Source organism: Cygnus olor, chromosome 6 (genome assembly GCF_009769625.2).
Source record: "Cygnus olor isolate bCygOlo1 chromosome 6, bCygOlo1.pri.v2, whole genome shotgun sequence".
Classification (NCBI taxonomy): domain Eukaryota; kingdom Metazoa; phylum Chordata; class Aves; order Anseriformes; family Anatidae; genus Cygnus; species Cygnus olor.
This window is the reverse complement of record NC_049174.1, coordinates 8,605,250-8,621,686: the sequence shown is the minus strand read 5'-3', so window position 1 is coordinate 8,621,686 and position 16,437 is coordinate 8,605,250. Positions and strand designations below refer to the sequence as shown.

General features: G+C 43.8%; 2 protein-coding genes and 1 long non-coding RNA gene across 7 annotated transcripts in view; 1 reads left to right on the top strand and 2 right to left on the bottom strand.

Annotated features, from left to right (window-relative positions):
• Positions 1-3,582, bottom strand: part of VWC2L (von Willebrand factor C domain containing 2 like) — a 40,855-nt gene extending 37,273 nt beyond the window's left edge. Inside the window, exon 1 of one of the 2 annotated variants that reach the window (XM_040561426.1) lies at positions 511-3,582. In XM_040561426.1, coding sequence (XP_040417360.1) covers positions 511-921 — 411 coding nt within the window. In that variant the 5' untranslated portion in view covers positions 922-3,582. The remainder of the gene's footprint in view (positions 1-510) is intronic. The other variant, XM_040561427.1, reaches the window with a different exon arrangement.
• Positions 2,395-3,766, top strand: LOC121072137. The gene is made up of 3 exons (XR_005821026.1): positions 2,395-2,480; positions 2,671-3,243; positions 3,566-3,766. It is a non-coding gene; the product is annotated as an uncharacterized LOC121072137 (long non-coding RNA).
• Positions 3,767-3,971: 205 nt separating this feature from the next.
• The window catches only part of SPAG16 (sperm associated antigen 16), a 403,853-nt gene continuing 391,387 nt past the window's right edge, over positions 3,972-16,437 (bottom strand). For all 4 annotated transcript variants that reach the window (XM_040561425.1, XM_040561424.1, XM_040561423.1 and 1 more), the window contains one exon: positions 3,972-4,333. In XM_040561425.1, coding sequence (XP_040417359.1) covers positions 4,155-4,333 — 179 coding nt within the window. In that variant the 3' untranslated portion in view covers positions 3,972-4,154. The remainder of the gene's footprint in view (positions 4,334-16,437) is intronic.

Below are 16,437 nucleotides of genomic sequence, written 5' to 3'. Positions count from 1 at the left end.
GAGATGGTCATCTGCCTAGAAATTCATCTTCTGCCATTCTAGACAGCTTTACCACAGCTGCAATGCAAATATTAAATACAGCTTGCAACCTACTTACTTGCATTCTCATATAGTTACGAATCACAACTCTCAGTACCATGCCATCATTTTTTGTTATCCAAATTGGAAAGGGGGTTCCTAAAAAGCACCCAGCATTTTGGTTTACCACCATTTTTACAGACACCACCAGCGGTCCAACTTGATTCATGCTATGAGCAAAGAGGGAGGTTGAGGAGCCACTTTGGAAGGCTGGCACTTTGCTCTGGGACTTTCCACTCATCACTGGCCCTCATCGAGTTCACGTGAGGCTGGAGGTGGCAGCTTTCACATCAGCCTGACCTACGTCACAGCTAAAAAGACCTTTGCTTTTATCTCTGATCAACAGCAATAAGCAAATACTGAGTGCCTTTGAGAGTCCCCAACAAGTCCTGTATCATACTAATATTAAATCCTGAAGTAAGTGTTTCATACCTTAAATTCCTCCAAGATTTTGTAATTTTTTCCATGATATTCACAAAAGTTTTTCACTTCTTTGCATTCTGGACAGCATCCATTGTGTTCCACTTTTGTACACTTTGGGTGGATTTTAGGGCATTCTGGTTGATCACAAACAGGTCCATCCTCAGTACAGACACAGGGACAGTTGGAATGTCCCGGGAAAAAACGTTCTCCCAGTTTGTACACAAAGCCACTGTCATCCACGCAGCCCTTCCCTCGGTAGTCATCAAAGATCAGGTTGTCATTACTGGAGGTCTGGTCCCCTTCATCGGCAGGGTAGTCTTCATGATTGATGGCAGCTGGAGTCACCAAACCAGGGATTACCAACAGAAGTATCCAGGCTTCATGGATATGTAGAGCCATCCCCCTCCTCGGCTTCTCCATGGGGTCTCAATGCCAGAGAGAAACAGCTGCTTCCATAAGGAGACCAGTGTGGTGGTCTGAAAACAAATATTTTTAAGTGAGAACAAACTCAAAATACTAAGGGATATTGACTACTAAAGACCATTCTTTCAACCACCACCAAAAATAAATCAGTGCTTACAAAACCATGCAGACAACTATCTCTGTTTCATTTGAAATAAGCCTCTCCTCAATTATTTGTAATGAGACTAAAGCACATGAAATACATAAATTAGGCACACGTGTAAGCATATGCCCACAAAATACCCCTATACCGATGGTGGCTCAGAGGAATCACCTGATTTTTATTTTCCTCATTCGTGCAGTTGAGTTTTCTGCTGCACCAGAAGTTAAAGTACCTGCCTGAAACTGCAGTTTTGAGGGATCTGAACCCAACTTTAAGCATGGTTTTAACCTCCCGCTGTAGCCACTGTCCCTCTGTATTACGAAGAGGCTAGCTGGGCTACCAACATCTCCCAGCCTGCGGCAGGTCCGTATAATCCTGACAGAAAGCACGATGTAATCCACCTTCACCATCATTCAGCATTTTAGGAATTCCTAGGGAGAAATGCTGAGAGCAGGATGATGTTAAATGCCTGCGTAGCGCGTGGAGCCGCTGAAATGTGTCTGTCTGCTGAGGCTGGAGCCTTTGGAAAACTTGGGGAGCGATGCAGCACGGCCCAACCTTTGGAGAGCTTGGCTCGAGTGGCGGAGCCATGGAGCAACCCAGGGAGGGAGAAGCTTTGCATCGCCCCCGGGAGAACCAGTGCCAAGAGCAGGCTCGGTGCCTACACCTTGGGTGCGCGATTGGCTGCCCGTGGTGCCACATTACTGCCACCAGCGCGCCGTCCTTCCTACCCACCAGCCAGCAGCCAGCGCAGCGCTAGCAGGAGCATGGTTCCTGACCTATCTGAGAACTGGGCGAAGTATTGCAGGAAACTTTTCGATGAGATATGAGCCTTACGGGGAGGGAGGGTGATGGAGGGAGTTTCTGGCACTCACCAGAAAGGGCTTGTTTGGATGTGTGTGGCACTGCTTCTCGTCCTCCTGTCTCAGTGTGCGGACAGACACACGCACCGTACACAAACATGCATTAGCCTGCACACACAGGAGAACACGTCCTCCCCCTCCACCCCCCAAGGAGGCATTTTTTCTGTATTGGGATTTTTGGTGGACTGCAGATTTTCAGCAATTAGTTCTCCTTAACTGAAGGAAAAAAGCAGCAGCAGCAGCAGCAGCAGCAGCAGGAGCAGGAGAAGGCTTTAATCCTAGAGAAGCAGCTAAGGGATCCTGTTGACAAAGCAGTTTTTCCAAAGCCACAACAGAGGGAGACACCGGATATTACACAAGCTTTATCAAATTCAAAAGACATCTTCTTAATTGAAGGACTAGCTCCTTTCCCATCACAAGGGCTATGCACCCTCTTACAACTCTCAGCAATATCTATCATAACGTGTTGTTTAGGAATCAGGCAATTCATGCAGTTGCAGCTGCTTTAACCATCGCCACAGCAGGGAATCTTGCCTACCTAAATGCTACAGGTAGCTTGCAATATTGCAGATTGGTGGGTATTTAGGGGGAAAAAATCAAAAAGCAGGAGCAACTGAAGTAATGTCTGAGGAACTGTGAAACAACCAAGGCAATGTGCTGAAGTGTGATGAAGAAGCTCTCCGAATTAAAAAAAAAAAAAGTTCTCTGAAGATCATAAATATTTTTTTTATTTTGCTACAGCCTGTAGTCATCTGAGACGTCCCACAGCAACTCACAGGCACTCAGCTCAGCGGCGATCCTGGAAATCAGACAGACTGCAGACGCCTCGTACGGACAGATTTCAACAAGTAAACAAATGCTGCTTTGCTCAGAATTAGTTTACAGCTGAACTTTCTCATCATTTCTCATCATGAGAGAGGCCAGGATCGTAGGTAAGCCTCTGAGTAAAAGGTTTCCATCCACCTTCCCTCACCCCGAGTGAATAATTTACACTTACCTAATCAGGCTCGATCTGAAAGCTGAAAGGGGTCACAGGCCAACATGGACTAAAAGGTTAGACACAGATTAGTGAAAGCAGTTCATCCTAATCACATTTTCAGTGTTGACTCACGGACAATCCCTTTTCCTCCACCTCCCATCGCCAAACACAGGAAAGCAGCAGCCCAGCAACCACGACATGAGAATTAAGCTTTAACCCAGTGTTCAGGATTCAAAGCGAGCAGCGGCGAGGCGGTCCAGAGGCAGGGATGCCGCGGAGAAACCCCGATGCCAGCAGCACAGTCATCGCGGCGAACTTGGACTGGATTTCCTCAGGTCTTGAGTGGAGGGGGGTGGTGGGAGGTAGGGGGGAGAAAGAAAAAAAATATATATATATATCCCCTCCCTATGCCCAGCGGATCTCTTGCGGTTCAGGATTTGCCACAGCGGGGGAAGGAGGGGGGAGAAGAGCGGGGAGGGGGCTGGTTAGGCAGTAGGCAGGCAGGGGGAGGGCGGAGGAGCCCCGCGGCCGGCGGGCCCCGCTCCCCTGCAGGGACTCCCCAGCCCGAGGGACGGGCATGGCTGCGCCGTGCAGCTCCGCAACCCTTATTATTATTAATAATAATAATAATAAAAATTTTTTCTTTTTTTTTTTCAGGGAAAAAAAAAATAAAAAAGAGGGAATGGGAAAAAACAATGATAATCCAGCTGCGGAGCGCTCAGGCTGTGCTGCGTGCAGCCCCCGCGCCCCGCAGTCTTTCCGTGGGTGGCCCCGCTACCATCAGCGCCGCGCTCCCCAACTCGGCCTCCTTCCTGCCCCGGTGGAGGCCGGAGCGTTTGCTGCATCAAAAATCCCACCTTGCTGCATTATTAAAACTTCATGTCTTCCCGCAGGCTGGAATTGGAAACGGGGAGCCGAGCGCTGGTGGCTCTGGTGGTGTTACGCTCAAAATCGATCTCCTTGCAATTCGGCTGCTCTGTCATTAGGCGTCATTGTAAAGCTATTTCTGCAGGAGCAACCAAACGAGAGCTGCTGGATGTTTGGAAAAACAGGCAACGTAAAGAGGGAGAAACCAGGGATTTTATTCGGATAAAATGCAGAATAATGCTCCTCTCAGGCACTTATGCTCCCTGAAAACATTAACTACGGAAACACTTCACTAAGCCCTCTCTGCAACGCTGTCAAATCATTTTTCCCCCCTGTAAATCCTCGAGGTTAAGGTTACGTGAAAACAGCATGCTGGTCCTCAGGTCCAGAGGCAAAGCGTACCGTCAGCACCCCCCGAAAGCAGCCGCCCTGCCTTGTGATCGAAGGCAACACTGTGCACTTCTTCCTCGCTGTGGCCCCGCAGGCTGGAGAGCTGTCCCAGCTCCAGGTACAGCACCTTCACAGATCCGTCGCCGCTCGCCACAGCCATGGCGCGACCTGAAATTCAGAGCAAAGTTACCGAGGTTTGTAAAGGCAGCAGTGAGAGAGTGGTGCTGGAAGTTTGGGGCTCGCCACTTTAAAGACGAGCCACGTTTTGTGTGCTCCTGTTTTCGGAGATAAATGATGGGAAAGTTGGATAGATCAATGGTAATGAGATTGGGTTTTGGAGTGATTAAGTGAATCTGGAGACCTGGGCACGCTACTCATTAGGCACAGAGCTATTCTACCTGGATTTGGATGCAATTATTTAGGGCCAGATTCCGACATGCAGGCTGAGCAGCAGATGCTCTGCTGATAGCTGGAGGTGTCAGAATCAGACCACGCTATTATGTTGCTTTTCTTGTACAGCACTACAATGAAGGAAAGGGCAGGTTTCTAGCCGAGTTCCAGGGAGGTCAGGCATCTAGCTGAACTGACTGCCTTGCTCCCTGAGAGCCTTAAGGAAAAGCCAACCCAAATTAAATTTGGATAGGTCTAACAGTAGAAAAATATAAAACTGGAAAAGGTTTTAAAGAGTTCCCAGCTTCCATGTGCTTATTTACGAACCACACAGACTCAGTTTTCATCGCCCTCAATGAGGCAGAAAGTGTTTATAAGTTGATTGTCTTTCTGCTTAAATAACAGCACAGGTAACAGCTGGTAAGCGATATGTTTGAAGCACTTTTATTTATCCAGCCACCAGATACACACTCTCTCCTTTAAGAAATTAACTATAATAGTCATGAGTTTCACGTACAGAAAAAAGGAAAAAAAAGGAAGGATCAATACATTCATTTCAGAGCAGATGTGGTCCTCCCAACAAAGAGATCCTTGCATTCTAGTCATGATCTTGGGCAAATACCTTTTTCTATTACGAGCAAGTTCAATATAACTTCCAAATGATTACAGCTCTTTTTATGTATCAGTATTTTCTCTCCGAAAGCAAAGACATCACCATCAGACGAATAATTAATATTGACACTGACAAAGTCAATCGGACACTAATGCCATCATTTTGGGAAAGATTATGAAAAATGGGAGAGATTCGGGCCATTTTTAGTCATCCAAGTTATTCACCAAGAGGCCAATGGGAACACATTACACATCAGAAGTCCTCACAATTTTCACCATGTGCAAGCCATAGGGACTTGGGCATGACTACATGATGTATAATTTATCCTAGGAATATATTGTCTGTCCTTCCATCCAAACTAACTCTTAACAACAATATTCAAGACCTACTGGCTCCACCCGTGAAGTAAACAAATGCCATTTCACCATTTATGAAAGCAAAGGCAGAGTCTAAACCAGCTTACAAATGCACTGAGGATATTTAATCACGCGTTATGCTTAGCGTGGCCATGGATATCTGTGCGAGAAAGAGAACTAGAAGGTAGAGCTAACCATGATAAATATGCCCTATTTGCAAACCTTTATAACTACCCGGCTTCTTCGTCTAGAACAAAGCCTGACACAGCAAAGATCTGTAGGATGGATTAGAGTGTCCAAAGCAGCAGATGTGAATATTTATTATAAACTCTCTTCCAGCAAGTCTTTGCTGACAGAAGCATTGCATATGGATTTCACTTGCAGCCAGACTCTCCAGGCAGTCGCTGGGATGACTTCTCCAGGAGCCAAATAAATGCCATTTCGCCTGGAGCCCTGACACTGCAACAGCTGGGCAGGGGGTTAATGTCACTTTCAGCTTCTTCAGACCCATAATGAACGCGCCCGTTAAAAAGAGAGAGGGACAGTAGCTGCACAAGGTGCACCAGCAAACCGCTCGTGCCTCCCCGTGTCGGGGAAAGGGTTGAGGTTTTCAGGGCAGCCCTGGTGAGGATTGAGTCATTTCATGCACAGTTAGTGCCAGCCACGCCACGACGTACTACGGCTGCCGACTACGAGCACAGCAGCTTCCCTGCTCTCTGTAGCAGAAGGATGCACAAGGCATTGCCTGCGAGAGGGGAGGGGAAGGCGCAAAATGAGAACATCTCATTTCTGTCACCCTTTATGTCAATGCTGATCTACACGCTCGTAACAATTTGCTCATTATAATGTAAATTTACTCCCTCCTTCCTTCCAAAAGGAGATGTTTCTTTTCGGAAAGAGGGAACAAATTGTGTTTTATTGCTCTTTCAAAATGTTCTCCAATTAGGAAGCCAAACAAAACCTATTACATAATTGTCATGCAAAGCCCTGTTTTTATGAAGGACACTCGCGCGCCAACAAAGGCACTTTGATATAACACTCAGAGGAAGACAAAAGCCTGGTGCTATTTTTTTCTTCATACACCTTAGGACGAATTGTCAGGTGGGGCAGGTCTGGGCAAATTCACTGAACTCAGCAATTATGCTGAATTATACTGAAATGAGCAGTTTCTGGTGAGAAGACGCAAAGCTCCAAAGAATGAGACCTCAAGATCTCACAGCCTTTAGATCTCAAACTCAAGGTTTGAAAGACCTCAAACGCACAAGGTTTCAATGTCTCAAGACCTCAAACTCACAAGAAGCTGCCCCAGATGGGCAACCCAGGGAGCAAAAATGAAGCTTGGCTCTGGCTGGCCCCACGCCCGTCCTGTGCTCTTACTTCTTCCTCAAACTGGCAGACAGGAGTGATGACAAAGCACATCTCCACGCCAAAGAGACACTACAGTAGCAGCCTCTGTACTAATTACAACTAATTTGCTGTTGCCCATTGCTAGAACATAGGCACTAATTTTTCTGATGTACCCCTATTACATCCTTAGAATAACATAAGCTCTGACCATCTGGTCATTTGCTTCAAAAAGGATGCAGTGAGTTAGGAAAGGTAGAGAGAATGGCAGCAAAAGCAATGAGAGGTATGAACAACTTCTGTGCAAGCAATCACTAAGAGGGATGACTTATCCCGAAAAAAAATTGTATGCTAAAAAGTATGTCTTGTAACAGTTACATTTCTTCTGGGACATGACTGAACTCCCTCTGAGTGACCCATGCCTTTCAGCTCCTCTTTATTTTCTTGGCATTTCAGTGAGGTATGGCTGCAGGTTTCCAGCCCCAGCATCCTACAGAGAACAGTCTCTGTTCCCAGTCTCCCACGCGCCGCCTCGCCATGCTGCCACTTCCAGCCTGGCAATGGCCTTTGTTGTAGGCATTGATTAATTGCTAATGCAGTTGCGCTGTTTGGGCCGGAAATATACTCGTACCTTATAACAACAGTAAAAATCACCCTTGCCCTTTTAGAAAAGTATTTCTGATATTAAAGACATATCCTGATGCTGTTTTGAGACCAGAACTGAACCTAAAATCAATTAGTACCTCAAATGATGTGGTTACTGCTATCACACGTACCCCGCTGTGGGGAACAGGGTAATTACAATGAATTTATCTTGTATGGACATCTGGCCCAGCCAATTTTTCCAAATGTACATCAAATTATGGAACAAAGAAAGGCCATAGCCTTTAAGTACCAAAAGCAAGAATCTGAAAAAAACAACAAAAAAAGTAATTTTGCTGGAGTCTCCACATTGACCTAAACATGTGAGCTTAAATCAAAGTTACTGCACTGCCTGAGGCTCGGTTATGTTACATAAAACAAGCAACACACTTTTTCTTGTGAGGAACTTTACACACCTCTGGTGCCATGTAAATACCGAAGCCTCATATGTAAACACAATATGAAATCCATCTCCTAATTTGAACTGGGGGCTAAGTGTAAAATAGGGCTGGTGCATTGAAACAATTGAATTTAATTTGTGACTGCATTTCTTCAGACCACAAAAGCAGACAAGATTAATTTGCTGGGTTGATAGAACCAAATTACCTGGGCTGGAGGTAGGAAGACCTCTGCTTGTCCAACGACAGCTTGACAATCTATATTCCGTAAGATCCTAATGGAAATCACAGCCGTGATTACCGTCTTCTTTGTAAAATGAATTTTGAGTGAAACCTTGCCAAGACAAGGTTAAGCAGTGCTCCCCTTGTTTGTGTGTTCAAACAGCTGGAAGCAAGGCCATCTTTGGACTTGCAAAGCGGAGCAAGCAGACCAGTTTAGAGCTGTTAGGCTCTGGCGGCCAATAGATGCTGTTGGCTGAAGCCTTAAGATTTCATCTGAAAACAAACAAGCCACAACCATGGGGGCTGTCATGCAGCTCATTTCTCCAACAGCTGGATGCTGAGCTGATTTTGGAGGGCAGCTAGCAGATAACACCTGCTGGCTGGCTCCCAGTACGCATGACTCCTGCTGTGGTTCACCATGTGCATGCTTCCACGTCTGTCCAGAAGGCAACCAAAGCTCTCATTAGCGAGCCCTTCAGGGCAACAGTTACCTTGAAGTGTTAAGCTTTTCTTCAGGCAAACCAACTGACAAACCACCTAACACCCAATGACCAAATTCTCTGGAAATTCCTGTTTTGGCAGACAAGTTCCTCACGTTTCTAGAGGGTTTTAGCAGCTTAGTGGTTAATAAAATAGAACTGCAACAAAAGTCACCAACGCCACAGCTTACTGTAGCATGTTAGGCTCAGACACTCATTCTGATAACTAGCACTGTTCACTGTCTCAGAATATTTTTTTTTCCATAGACTCATCAGATAACATTAACTCTTGGTCAGCTACAAAACAGAATGAGGGAAGTGAAAAGAAAGAAAATTCACCTGTCTGCAGCAGCAGCTTTTACACCTGGAGTAAGGGATGCTGGATTTGGGCAACTGCTTCTAATAAAGGCAGGGCCATTATTTTAGGCTTCATTGTAAATAATTCAGATGTAGTAACTCCACCAATTTAAAAATACTCACACTGTCTAACCATAAGCAAAGCATTCATCTTCAAAGACACAAGCCCTGTAATTTCTTTTTTCATTAAAATTATGATCTTGCATGGATTTAAGAAATTCTGCTTATCATAACTGCATAGGGAAGCCTGAGAGCATTAGTGATGGCAGAGATGAAATAACGTATCAAAGAAAGAAAGAAAGAAAAGCTTTCATCAATAGGGAAATGATTTTTATACACATCAGAACCAATTTAAAGAATTGTCTGGGATCAATTTAGATAGACAGAAATGCTTCTCAGCATTTATTACCTGTGGAGGGAATATTGATCCCATCCATTGATTTCTCCTATGCACATAGAGCAGCATCTGTTTTGGTTTTGTGATTTTGTTTTTGTTTTTTTTTTTTGTTTTTTTTTTTTAAAGAAAGATGCCCCAAAGTGGAAAGTATCAAGAAACTACTTATATTTTAAGGACTTCCATTAATGGTTCAACCAGCGTCATTACTCAGAACTTTTCAACTCCATTCCAGAGTAGGCAAAATGTAATCCAGCTTATTTTTCGCACATGATTGTTAGTCAATACAGAGAAGAGTTTTGCTGAAACCATGCTCATCAAGGGCTACTAATTTCTTATGTAACATATTGTGCCAAACAGATTTTCTCTCCTGTTCCTGGTTTTTAAAGGCATCTCTGCTTGGGATGATACTATAAATCAGACACACAGCCCTCTTGGATCACATTCCCTCTGCCTGAAGACCTTTGGTCGTTAATGGAGCTGCAGCCACGTGCACCGACACGACGATCACCCAAGCCAGAGGTTCTCCTGGGAACAGGGCACCTCTGTGCTACATGGAAAAGGCAAAATACCCCAGCCCCTTCCTAGAGCAGTCTGCAGTCAAAGAATAAGTAGAAAAAACAAGAACCACCACAACAACAAAGGCGGCAAATAGATCAGGGAGGAAAAGGCTACAGGTAATTATGAGCTTAATTAGCCATGATACCACTGCCTGGCCATAATTAAATGATTTATGGGCATTACGGCAGCAGGAGAGGACTTGGGTCTAGAGTCATGTCTAAGCACTGCACCACGCAGAGGTGCTCAGGCTGCCCCCTGGAGCTTCTGCCCCCTACACCCAGGTAGTTTAGCTATGTAGAGCTGGTTCAGTGCATCCCCAGCCAACGTGACTTGCTTCTCAGCCTGGGTGCTGCACGCCATGACAGCGGCTTTCTGACCTCCAGATCCTGAGTTGGGATCACCTATCCTGCAGAGAAACTCCAACTGGATGGGCTTGGTTCCTCCCCTGGGAAATGGGAGGAAATCACGGAGCTGCTTTACAGCAGCTTGTGGTCTGGCCCACAGCTTTACTTGGTAAGAAATCAAATAAAACGTTAATTTTGAGGAAGCGGGGAGGAGAAAGGCAGATGGGAAGGTTTCCAAACACTACAATGCAAGATTCTTCATGCAAATGTTAGCGTGCTTGCCTAAATAAGAGTAAATAAAATGCTTAACAGATGCTGCAAACTATGATTGCAGTGGCTGTAGATAAAATTCTTCATTACTGTCACACCATGCAGAATGTTATTTACCAAGCAACCGATTTCACCATACGATAGATGTTTTACATTTTTTTTTTGTTCTATAAACAGCTTTCAACAAATACAGCAATTATTTCTCATCTTCCAAATGTACACTACGTTCTGCTTAGGAATGCACTTTTTTGACATTGTTATAAGTCCTCCACTCTTAAACGTGAATAAATCCTCTTAAATATTCTCCTCTTGGAAATAACGGAAACCCCCTCCTCCCATTGCCTTCCCATTGTGTTTATTTAGATCTTTCCTGCAAGAGGACATAGAAAAATAATCTTGAGCAGGCTATAATTCACTTGCAGCAGTTTACTAAAAATTCTCAATATTGGAGACCGAAAGGCTGAGAAAGAGCGAAGTCCAACAATCTGCTGATATAGGCTTTTAAAATATTGTTACCAAAATAAAATCCTTTGTCATTCTCTAATGTAATGACTTTTTTCCTTCCTCAGAAGTATTTAAACAGACAGAAATTTGGCAAAGTATATTAGGGAAAATTAGCTCATCTCAGAATGCACTTACACTCGTGACTCACCTTATGCAAGTGAAGCCATTCAAAATCAGTTTAATCATGTGCTTAAACGATGGTAGGATCAGGGCATCACAAACATTCATTATGGCAGTAGTGAGCTATAGCACGAGGTCTTGTAATGAACAGATTTGCTTTTGTTTGGCTTTTAGCAATACACTAAGGGTTAGACCTTCAAAGTGAAAGACAGCTTTATAGACTATAGGGCATATCATGCAAGTTTCCTAGACGCAAGTATTTAAAGAAGGTAGTAACAGAAAAGTAAGTGCAGAGAAGTTTCTCAGGCAGACTGCTCAGGTGAGCCTCCTGGAACACAGAAAACCTCAAATTATCCATGCAGTGTGTTAACACAAGTACAGTTATTATCTTTAAGAACCCGTGTGTAGAGATTTGTCCTGGATGAAAAGTAAGTGTGCGGCAGGATATGGCCCCGTTCATTTCCCCTGGAAGATAAGGGTCTGGAGTGATGTTTGGCCAACGGACAAAGAGGACTTCTCTCAACTTCCTACTGTGAGGAAAATGTGACCTAGATGAAGGGGCATTATTTCCAGATCTTAAACAGATCTCAGAACTCGACAAATCCTTTTTCAATCAAAAAATCACCAGAAAGTTACTTATAGCAACGAAAGCGTTTATCTGATAGAAGAAAATCCTTTCTATAAAAGAATTTAAAGCTTTTTTTTTATAAGGATTTCTAGACCCAGACCATTACTGCAAAGCTACCTTTCAGCTGGACTTGAGCTTGTTTATATTAGATTTTATTTGGCCTTTTGGTGGCATTTGGGATTTTGAAAATGGTTTGAAACAAAATAGAAAGTCTTAAAGCAGAAACTTTAGGAGCAGAGTCTTCAAGATGTAAAAATCTTTTTGGATGTGGAAGCGAGGCACGCTTGAATACATTCAGGAGATAATCAAAAGTAATATATTAAGAATAAAAGGGCAAGAGAATCTCCACCTTTTGCCCAGAACTGGAGTTTTTGCTTGAAAATTTCACCCAAAGAAGAATATTTTTGTGCATACAATAGGAACACATTTGTGTAGCTTCCAGTGTTACCTATAATATCTATATGTGGGCACAGGTCTCCAACTGAATCTACCTTGAGGGGGGGAAAAAAAAAGAAACGTCACAGCAGAGCAGTAACCTCTGCAGGATTGTTGGTGGAGAAACTTCAGAGCAGTGGCATCAGCAGTGTTGTTCCTCTGCTTGTGCTTGTGCTTGTGCTGCCCAGGGCAAGAACATGACAAAAAGCTCAAATTTTAAAATGCTGCGTGAAGAGAAGGCAATGGAGGAAAAGAGTACAGATCAGTATAGTCTGATGATCTTCAGGAAGGAATAAATCACCATAAAGATGCCTGCAGAAGTTGCGAAGCTGAAGCTCTGCTTACAAAGAAGTCTCTGAAGGACTTTATAATGACTGCGAGTGCTCCAGAACACAGGTAAAGTTCCCTTTAATATCTGATTCTGAAGAGCAACTTCTTCCCTTCTGTTAAACTTGGATATTGGAAGCAGCCTATCCCCAATTGTATTCCATGTAATATTATCTCCACAATACATTAGCTGGTTTCTTGGTGTTCTGAGAGTGTGAGAAGAAAAAAACATTGCACTTACGTTAAATAAAAATTTTCATTTAAAATATAAAACTTACTGATGGGTTAACTTGGAAAAATTAAGTCACAGCAAAACTGCTGTCACCACAAATTGAAATTTATTCTAGTTTCTGCTACAAGTGAGGTCCCTGAATATAGATTTGGGCGTAAAAACACGCTTTCCTCTGAACTTCCTACTTGACTGCAGCTGTATGTATTTTGGGCATCAATATAGGTCTCATTTTTAAGAATTCAGTTAAGTTGAGCAATGTATAAGGACAAGAATTCCACGCATGCAGGAACATAGCTCTGACTAATGGAAACACCACTTTAAAGGCATTCAGAGAATAGAAGATAACCTTTTATTAATATTCTATTCTTCCTCCTTTCCCCACTCTCCATTTTCAGATGCCTGCAGCTGTTCAGTTAAAGCCTCTTTGATCCTCCTTCCTTTCTCAAATGATATATATGCTTATGATAGATAAATGATAGATATGCTTGTGTTATGGAAGAGGAGACCAGGATGTGAACAGTGACTCATTTTTCCCTTGGACAGCATATGCAGCATCCTTTCCGTTAACTTGAAGGGAATGGCCATACACATAATAGTTTTTTGACACAGGGTGGGGTTCATCTCATCTGCCTTTGCCATCCCATAGCGGAAACCAAGATGAGTAGTTAATTCACCTGGGCTCCAGAAGAGCAGTTTCCAGTGAGAAAATCCTCCTTTTCAAAGAAACTCACCTGCTGCTTTTAGACAGCTATGGCAGGTGATCATGCACTGACTAGGAGCTACCCTTCATATCTCGTTTCAGACACTTGAGCCACGGGGGGATTAAATCCCACTTGAAATTTGAAAAAGAAATACTCCTAATTTGCACCGATGGCAGACTTGTGTATGCCAGAGCTTCTGAATGGAACTAGGCACTTGTAAGCATCCCAAGGCACTTAAATACCACTGAAAGTCAGGCTTATGTAGGCAATGACAACTTAAAACCCATCCTTAATAAATAAATACATGCAACTACCATGCAGTGGCAACAATCCATAATATAAGAAGCATTTGGTAACAAAGCAGATCATGTGCATCATCAATGTTTTGTAACCCTAATAACTCTGAGATAAGGACTTGTCTCCACCATATGTCCAAGCTTACTGAAATGGACAGCAATTAGCACGTCCTTTTTTTATACACGTCTTGACCCCAAGAGCCAGCTCTTACACTGCAGCTGATAATAACTGCTGACAACGGAAGTCCACCACGAAGGTGGAATGAGACAAAAGTTTTGCTCATTGCTCTGCAGGCCTGGAAGCCGAACTTCAGCTTACTCCTAGAGTAGGCTTTACTCCTAGTACTCCTTCAAGCACGAGTTCTGGAAGCTGCTACTTCAGAGAAAAAGCACTTTTGAGACGCAATACTATTTACCTTGCTTTACCTCACCATGGTCTGCCTAAATGCTTTATCTCTGAACATGCTCCTTAAACAGCAGTTTGGTGTCCTTATGAGCCTGGATCAGGGCAGAAGCTCTGGGTAAACACCGCTGATTCCTAATGCTTCTAGTACTCATCAGGCTTTCCTAGCAAGTAAGATGACACTTCCATTCTGTCCTTAAAGCTAGTTTGTTGTTACCATTATTATTTCAAGCTTTGAGGATGATTTAATGTACGTGGATTCTGTTTTTTGTCAAGCGAGCTCCTTCCCTACACAAAAAGTGCTGTTAATGCACTGCCAAGAGAGCCGAGCCTTGCTCCTGCTGCATCCCAGCCTCCAGCTTCACCTGGGGTTTCCCTGCTGGCACGTCCATGCCCAGTCTTTTCTAGCTGTCTGGGAGTTTTCTACAGTGACTGGAAAGAGACAAGTGGAATAAAATGTTCTCCCTAGGTTGCCACCCTCCACTCACTCATAGCTAGACCCACGACCAGCCTGAAGAAGTTAGTTCTATAGGTGGTTCCAATGCCATCCTTAATCTTCTCAAACTTCAGCTCTCCCAACTCATAAGTGGGTTTATTTTATCCGTTTCTGAACTTTTCAGTATTAAAAAAATGGTGATTTTTAATCCTATCTTTTCCGGCATTCACTCAGTGTCTGGTACAATGGAGCCTTCAGACGTTGCCTACACTATCATGGTAATTCAAGTGAAACAGAGCGTTACAGAGTGACTAGTATCTTTCTTCCACATTACAACTAAATAGTATTTTACCATGATAGTAAAAACAGACAGACACACAGGAGGGGTATGAAAACAAAACAAAAAGCAGAAGTAGCAAAACGGGCTCAATAATCTCTTTGCCAAGTAAAAGCTCAAACAAAGAGCTGACTTTTAACATAAGCATGTTATTGTCAACAGCAGCATCTCTATTAGGCTTGTTCCCTTTCCTAAACATTCCTCTTACTGTCATTTCTCAGGTTTGTCATATTCTCTGCCTTGACAGCACAAACACTGTGCCATAACATCTGTCAAAGAGGCTCGCTGATTTCCTCCATCTTCTGACACTTGCAGGTCTTTAATACCAGGCTGTCAGAGCACCAAAGAGAAAGGCGGATGCTTCCTTGTTCAGCGCTGTTACTGTGACTACCATCACACATACTTTAATCATTAGCCTTACACTGCTATGAAATCCTGACTTTTATGCCCTTGGAGTCCCATGCTAAGAAATGCTGCCGGCATAAATCTATGGTAGGGGTTAGCGAGCTCACTTGCCCATGGAGGTGTCTTTGTAAAAGGAATTCTTTACATTTGACAAAGCTTATATAGTTTCTTAAACTTTCTTTTGTGACTTTTTTTTTTGAGAGGGGAGCTGCAGTAGGTGTAATGATTATTCAGTGACAGGCGTAGGCGAAACCTGGCTGCTTAAAATAAACCTCTTTATACCTGGGCTGTTTTGTCCATAGGTACACTAAGAGAGCAGATGAGCTTGGTGGGCAGTAAGTTTTCTGTAGTGCAAAACGTCTTTGATCCAATATTGAGATGAAACCAAGACAGAAGGAGTCCAGAATAGTCAATGGCCTGAAGCACTTACGGCACTCACTTCACAGGTAGCATCTCCGTGTTCCTCTTCCTGCTGCGCTCTTCTCCCCAGGGCAGCTGGATGAGCGAGGTCCAGGTTGGTAACTACACTGGGATCGCCCTTTTTGAATGTGTCCTGTCTTAGCTTTATACTTTGCGTACAAAAGAAATAAAAAAGCTGGTAAAGAAGATTTTGGAACCCACAGATCAGGGCACTGCCCTGAGCTGTTGCAGTCTCTGTGACGCTAACTCCAGTTAATTACATGGTACGGGCTGGTTCCAGAGGCCCTACAATTAACAGGTTTCCAGAGCCTCATCTCCAAGAGCTGAGCATGTGCTATGCAAAGCGCATACTCTCAGGTGCCGTGAGCCAGATAGCTGGCAGAAACCACTGCTGGATGTTTACCTGGCTTCTAAGTGTCTGTACTGGTGCCCCAAGGGTTTCTATTCGCGGAGAAGAAGGGAACAAAAACCCAAGCCTTTAGCACTTCAATCACCCAGGAACATTTGCTGCAGGAACCTAATAACTTTAACACCTACAAATCCATGAACACCCTGCAAGAGCATTAGTGAAGCCACAGACTTGTTACTGAGCAGGGGCAGGACAAGCCTGGAGATCAGTTCCAGTGACAGCCTTGCTCCCTGTCAGCACACATCATCC